A 7,500-nucleotide genomic window follows, 5' to 3' on the forward strand; every position below is an offset into this window, starting at 1 on the left:
TAATCTTGTGACATTTTATTCAAACATGTATAGGTTAGGAACAAGATAATTAGTCTTGAAAATATCATTTTCGTGTAATTTACACGGATTCCACTAGTTCTAAGTATTCTCGATTCCACTTGATTCAACTATTTTTGCTCTGTCGTGTTTCAATCACGGCACCCATCTCCTGTGAAATTCGTCATTGTCCGAAGAGGTCCTTTGGGGCATAGTGAACAACGCAGGTGTGGCCACCTACGGGGAGGTGGAATGGGTGCCCCTGGACACCTACAGAAGAATGGCAGAGGTCAACGTCTTCGGCGTCATCGCTGTCACACAGGCCTTCCTCCCAATGGTCAGGAAAGCTAAAGGTTTGTGTCGGAAATATTTCTTTATAGTTGGTCCTTTAATTTCTATCCTCAACTTTTTTTAATGAGGTGCATTTGCACTGACTCGCATCGGTGCCCTTTAGCTCGGAAAAGTTTCCTGCTATCTGATTGGTTAGAATGATCTTGTCCAACCGATCAGCGATCAGGATACTTTTCCGAACTAAAAGGGCACCCCTGCGAGGTCTCTGCAAATCTGCTTCACTAAAAAGAATTTACTATAGTTATTGCTTCCTTTTATATATTCATCCACTGGCTAGTAAGAAATTTTTACAAAACCCAAAATAAGCCTGTTATCTTGTCGATCGATTCTATAGCCGCCAATTCGTTTGTTTTTTTCTTTTGTTTTCTTTTTTGCCAGATCGTGACACGCTAAGCAGGTCCACAATTCAGAAGTATTCAGTATCCAAATAGTTCATCGATACATATTTTACTCTCCTGCAACTTCCTTAATGCTTTCCCTACCTGTCTCTTCCTTTCCTTTAACCCGAGTTGAAGTGATAAACTCAGTTTCCTCTATCTTAATTCTATCAACTTACTGCTTTGTTCAACTCTTGGCCATTGCAACCTATACCTAGCAACGATACATCTGAGTCGTTATTCCTAGTTAAGCCTAACTCTGCGTCTACTTAGTTTCCTTCTGTGATGATTTTAATGACACCTTTGCATAGCTTTTGCTCTTTCGCTGGCTATGAATCGACCCTATAGTCCATTTCTTTTATCGAGGCAGATTTGCACCGACTCGCAGCGGTGCCCTTTTAGCTCGGTAAATTTTCCTGATCGCTGGTTGGTTAGAATTATCTCGTCCAACCAATCAGCGATCAGGAAACTTTTCCGAGCTAAAAGGGCACCGCTGCGAGTCGGTGCAAATCTCCATCACTAAAAGAAATCGACCCTAGTGCTCACCTGGTGCCTACTGTTATCAACCATATTGCCCGTGTTATCCTACTCACGCTTAAAACACTACCGTAGGCTACTACTGTCTGTCTCAAAGGACCCCCCCCCCCCCCTCACTCTGAACTAAATAGCACGATTGTTTTTGGCTGTTCTACTGCAGAAGAGACACTTTAGCTATGGTAAGCTGCTCTTCTAGGAGAAAGACACTCCAAAATCAAACCATTGTTCTCTAGTCTTGGGCAGTGCCATAGCCTCTGTACCATGGTCTTCCACTGTCTTGGGTTATAGTTCTCTTGCTTGAGGGTACACTCGGGCACACTATTCTATCTCGTTTCTTTTCCATTTGTTTTGTTAAAGTTTTCATAGTTTATATAGGAAATATTAATTTAAATGTCATTGGTTTTAAAATATATTATTTTTTCCTTGTTTCCTTTCCTCACTGGGCTATTTTCCCTGCTGGGGCCCCTGGGCTTATAGCATCTTGCTTTTCCAACTAGGGTTGTAGCTTAGCAAGTAATAATAATAATAATAATAATAATAATAATAATAATAATAATAATAATAATAATATTCTACCGCAGGTCGAGTAGTCAACATTTCCAGCGGTCTGGGTAGGATGGCAGTGCCAATGCGCTCTCCTTACGTCCTTACGAAATACGCCGTCGAAGGACTGAACGATGTGCTAAGGTTGGTTGCGTTCAATTCGTTATTCTTTCATTGAATTTATTCTAAAGATATTTCTTTCGGTTGATTATATTAATATTAAATTTATTAGTTTATTTACTCTTTTCTGTTCATTGTTGGGGTTGGGACCAAACACAATCTTGTTCTTTCATATCGTTGGGAAATCAAAATGTTTTTGAACTAGAAGCCCATATTCAAACACACACACACACACACACTCACACACACACACACACACACACACACACACACACACACACATATATATATATATATATATATATATATATATATATATATATATATATATATATATATATATATATACACACACACATATATATATATATATATATATATATATATATATATATATATATATATATATATATATATATATTATATATATAATATATATATATATATATATATATATATATATATATATATATATATATATATTTATTTATATGTGTGTGTGTGTGTGTGTGTGTGTGTGAGTGCTTATATTTGAACATTTATATACGTCATTATACATTATATATACAGTGTATATATATATATATATATATATATATATATATATATATATATATATATATATATATATATATATATATATATATATATATATATATATATATATATATATATATATATAATTTTGAAGATGACCACCTCTGACATCACTAGATTCAGATTACACACACACACACACACACACAAAAAACACACAGAAACTTTTCAGCTAACTTTTACGCATCTTTTAATCAACTGTTATTTTTTTTCTGTTATAGATATGAAATGAAGTCTTGGGGAGTACATGTGTCCATCGTCGAACCGGGCAATTATATTGCAGGTGAGAAAAGTTTATCTTACCTTTCCTCACAGGACTATTTTCCCCTGTTGGAGCCCTTAGGCTTAAAGCATCCTGCTATTCCTAACAACAACAACAACAATAATAATAATAATAATAATAATAATAATAATAATAATAATAATAATAATAATAATAATAATAATAATAGTAACATTAAAATAAATATTTCCCATATAAACTATAAAAACTTTAACAAAACAAGAGGAGACAAGGCTAGTATTTTTCAAGTTCAAGTCTATAGTTTTTTTTATCTTAACTTATTCCCATGTGGCGAATTGTTTTAAATTATGAAAAAGTAACAAGGAAAACAATTGCTTTGCATAATTTGGCGGTATATGGAGAGCTTGGTCTTGTAAACCAATACTGATCATATAGACTTTGGCGGGAAATTGAACTAGCTATCTTCAGTTAGAATAAGTAAAAAAAGATAGAAATACCAAATATATATGAAATAATACTTACCGATGAATAATAATGACAAAGCTGATCGTAAATACTTAAATCCAAACGGACTTCTTACCACTTCACTGACAATGAAAACACTGGGCTAGTTTCAAAACATTGGCTAGCACATTTCTCACAAAAAATTTAACAACCTTTCAATAATACCGAACTTCCTCGCTACAAATAATTTTAAAAGATCTGGAAAATGATAAAGTTAAAAGGATTATATAAAATATAAAATACATTCTTTTAAACCACAATCTATTTGATAAGTTAAAGTCATATTTCTCAGCCAAAAATCTAAGCACAAATACTAGATTCTGTCTAAAGTTTTTGTTTTCGAAGAGCAAAGTAAGATAAATTTCAATCAATAGTTTATAAGTTAGATGTCTTTTTTAAAATTGCTCTTCTTAATATATTATATTTTTTATTCCTCATTCCTAGTTTAATCAGTAAACTCTCTCTCTCTCTCTCTCTCTCTCTCCCTCTCTCTCTCTCTCTCTCTCTCTCTCTCTCTCTCTCTGATGATCCATCTTCTCCCACAGGCACCAGCATCTTTACAGAGGAGACAATTAAGTCAGACGCGGCAAAGATGTGGTCTAACATGAGCGAAGAAGTTCGATCCGACTATGGCGAGGAACACTTCAACGCGAGAGTGGCACTGATGAGGAAATACGCCACTGGTGGTGTAAGTATTACTTACTTACTTAACCACTTATTTTAGGAGCTGTTTCCTGGTCATATCACACAAGAAAACCCTACGCACTACAGGAGTCCTATACATTCTTAGATACTTTGCGTATCCCACAGCATATTGCGCATTTATTGTCAAATTCATACTATCAAGGCACTTTAGAAAACAAGAGTTTTAATACCTTCTTGACACCTCACGCTAGTTTCAATATGAAATGGAGTTTACAGATGATGATTTCTACCTTGTTTTTTTCTGGAATTATTTAATATAATCTAGAAGATTCCTGACTACATTGTTTTCAATGAAAGAATGTTTATGTAGCCTAAAGCTGCATATCTCTTCATGACTATAAAGTTTAAAAGCTTGTAGGCCTACTTCTGCCTCATGATTCAATATTGCAAGGTTTAAGACTGGGAAAGTAGAAATATTTCTGAAAATACAACGACATTGCCCCATTAATTATTCATTATAACTTATTTACACTGGATGCAAATTCAGAAAGAGAGAGATCTGAAATCTCTCTCTCTCTCTCTCTCTCTCTCTCTCTCTCTCCTCTCTCTCTCTCTCTCTCTCTCTCTCGTCATTTGATTTGTTGGACAAATCCTCTCTCTCTCTCTCTCTCTCTCTCTCTCTCTCTCTCTCTCTCTCTCTCTCTCTCTCTCTCTCTCTCTCTCTCTCTCGTCATTTGATTCACTAACCGAAGTCCGGTTCTCTCTCTCTCTCTCTCTCTCTCTCTCTCTCTCTCTCTCTCTCTCTCTCTCTCGTCATTTGATTCACTGACCGAAGTCCGCTTTCTCTCTCTTCTCTCTCAGCTCACTGACCTATCCCTTGTCATCAACGCCTTCACAGAGGGCCTCCTTCAGCGCTACCCTCAGGAGAGGTACAACGCTATGGATCTGTACTTCAAGGTCAGGCTCTTCATAGCCACACATCTGCCTGAGTTCTTCTACGACAACATCTACATCGATTATCTCGAGAAGTGAACGTTAGCGAGTTTTGTTAATGAGTTGAAAGTTTTGGTAGTGTTTCGTGGTGAAATATATGGAAAATGGTAAGAAGTATTCTTATTGTTCATAGGTGTCCTTCATAATAATAATAATAATAATAATAATAATAATAATAATAATAATAATAATAATAATAATAATAATGATAACAACTACAACAACAACAACAATAATAATAATATAATAATAATAATAATAATAATAATAATAATAATAATAATAATAATAATAATAATAATAGTAACTGTTGTAGTTTCATATGTAAATTATAAAAAAGATTCTTAAATCTGGTTATTAATTTTCCTTCGATTGAAATTTTTAACCATAAGAAAAAATATTTAAGGCCATTTGAATAAATACATGAAATACTTTATACAAAATTCCCAAATCATACAATAAACATATTAGGGTCTTTAGCCCACGGCTCCTCTCCACCCACACTAGACCAGGGAGAGCCAGGCAATGGCTGCTGATGACTCAGCAGGTAGACCTATAGGTTCCCGCCAACCCTACATCCTTAAATCACAAGGATGATAAGGTTTCAGACATTGAAGGGACTAACGAGTTTGAGCGGGACTTGAACCCCAATCTGGAGATCATCAGAGTGAGACGTTACCAATAGGTTATCATGAACACAAGATATTATTAAAGAAATTCTTCTACAATAAAATCTATATAACTTTGATGTCATCATCAACATCATCATATCCTACACCTATGGACTCAAAGGGCCTCGGTTAGATTTCACCAGTCGTCTCTATCTTGAGCTTTTAAATCAATATTGCTCCATTCAGCATCTCCTACTTCAGGCTACATAGTCCTCAGCCACGTAGGCCTGAGTCTTCTAACTCTTCTAGGGCCTTGTGGAGCCCAGTTGAAAGTTTGGTGTACTAATCTTTCTTGATGAGTACGAAGAGCATGCCCAAACCATCTCCATCTAACCCTCACATTGATCTCGTTCACATATGGCACTCGAGTAATCTCTCTTATAGTTCCATTTCTAATTATTTCCTGCTATTTAACTCCCAATATTCCTCTGAGGGTTTTGATATATCAGAGTAAACAATATTTATCGAAGAAATGTGATTTTGAACGATGGAATTCGTACACTGAAATGTAACTTTATCAGTATCAGCTGAAGATAAGAAATATTCTGTATTGATGGTGATAATTTCTTATTTTTACCTTTTAGAAAAATAAAACTTACTTAAGGATGTTGACTAAAACAGCCATTAAAAGCCAGAATGATTTTATTGACAAATATTGAAGCTTAATTAATATTTATGAATTTTTCATTACAATTATTTTGATTTTGAATTTTTCCCCACAAAAAAAAATGATTTAAAAAATTGGGCCTATATTTTACATTACAATAAAAGTAAATGATATCATCATTGTTTACCCATGTCAAAATTTTCCCCACCAAAAAAAAGAAGAAAAAAAAAACATTTAAAAAATTAGGCCTATATTATACATTATAATAAAAGTAAATGATATCATTGTTTATCATGTCAAAGCTTAAACCTATCATGATATATTCCCCACAAAACTTAAGTTGAAAACAAATTTTAGGCCTATCATTACATGGGATAAAAATAATTGATATTATGGCTCATAATGCAAAAGCTTAAAATTAGGTTAATAAAAGAAATGTAAAAATTAATGTATTACTAAAAAGGGTAATATTGTAAAAGCCAAACGATATGTTAAAGAAAAAAGTTATTATAAAGCTTAGGCAATGTAAATTTACAGATAAATGATGTAAATTATTAGTCTAAAAAGCATTATATCAAAACTATAGTCAATTTTTTTAGTGAGGCAGATTTACAACTACTCGCTGGGATGCCCTTTTAGCCCGGAAATGTTTCCTGCTACCTGATTGGTTAGAATTATCTTGCCCAAACAATCAGATAGCAAGAAACTTTTCCGAGCTAAAAGGGCACCCCTCTGAGTCGTTGCAAATCTGCCTCACTAAAAAAGTTGACTATAGATACACATAAACTAGATTTAGCAGGAAAAATGTTTTTTTTTTTTTCCCAAAGTATTGTTGACATTAACTTCTATAATATCTAGGTACTAAAGTACCAAAGAATGATTTCATACATATGATTACGAAATCTGTCGTTAACTACAAATGAATTTAAAATATAAATACAAAATCTAAAAATGTTAATGTGAAATCACATGACATTGCAAATATGTGATGCGATGAAGATTCAGCACAATGAAGAAATAAGGAGAGGTTGAAATGATGGTTTTCCTCGTTAACAGAATACACAGTTTCTGGTCAATTAACAAAACAATGATAGGCCTACATCTTATACCCGATAGAATGGACAATATGGAAATTAATAATTGAGTCAAGGAGGGAAATACCAGCTCACGAAGAAAGGAAAATATGATAATTCTGAGGTGAAAAGCTTATTGATAAAAAATCTATAACATTAATCAAAGCAACAGAAGAAAGTAACCTCACAGTCAGTGAAAGATTGGAAGAAGAAGAAGAAGAAGAAAGGAAATGTCACAATC

The 7,500-nt window shown here is 33.8% G+C and overlaps 1 protein-coding gene across 1 annotated transcript in view; it reads left to right on the plus strand.

Annotated features, from left to right (window-relative positions):
- Positions 1-5,049, plus strand: part of LOC137652147 (D-beta-hydroxybutyrate dehydrogenase, mitochondrial-like) — a 10,731-nt gene extending 5,682 nt beyond the window's left edge. The window contains exons 5-9 of the mRNA XM_068385350.1: positions 195-350; positions 1,844-1,949; positions 2,744-2,805; positions 3,816-3,958; positions 4,777-5,049. Of these exons, the coding sequence (XP_068241451.1) occupies positions 195-350; positions 1,844-1,949; positions 2,744-2,805; positions 3,816-3,958; positions 4,777-4,947 (638 nt within the window). The 3' untranslated portion in view covers positions 4,948-5,049. The remainder of the gene's footprint in view (positions 1-194; positions 351-1,843; positions 1,950-2,743; positions 2,806-3,815; positions 3,959-4,776) is intronic.
- The last annotated feature ends 2,451 nt before the right edge of the window (positions 5,050-7,500 follow it).

Source organism: Palaemon carinicauda, chromosome 13 (genome assembly GCF_036898095.1).
Source record: "Palaemon carinicauda isolate YSFRI2023 chromosome 13, ASM3689809v2, whole genome shotgun sequence".
Classification (NCBI taxonomy): domain Eukaryota; kingdom Metazoa; phylum Arthropoda; class Malacostraca; order Decapoda; family Palaemonidae; genus Palaemon; species Palaemon carinicauda.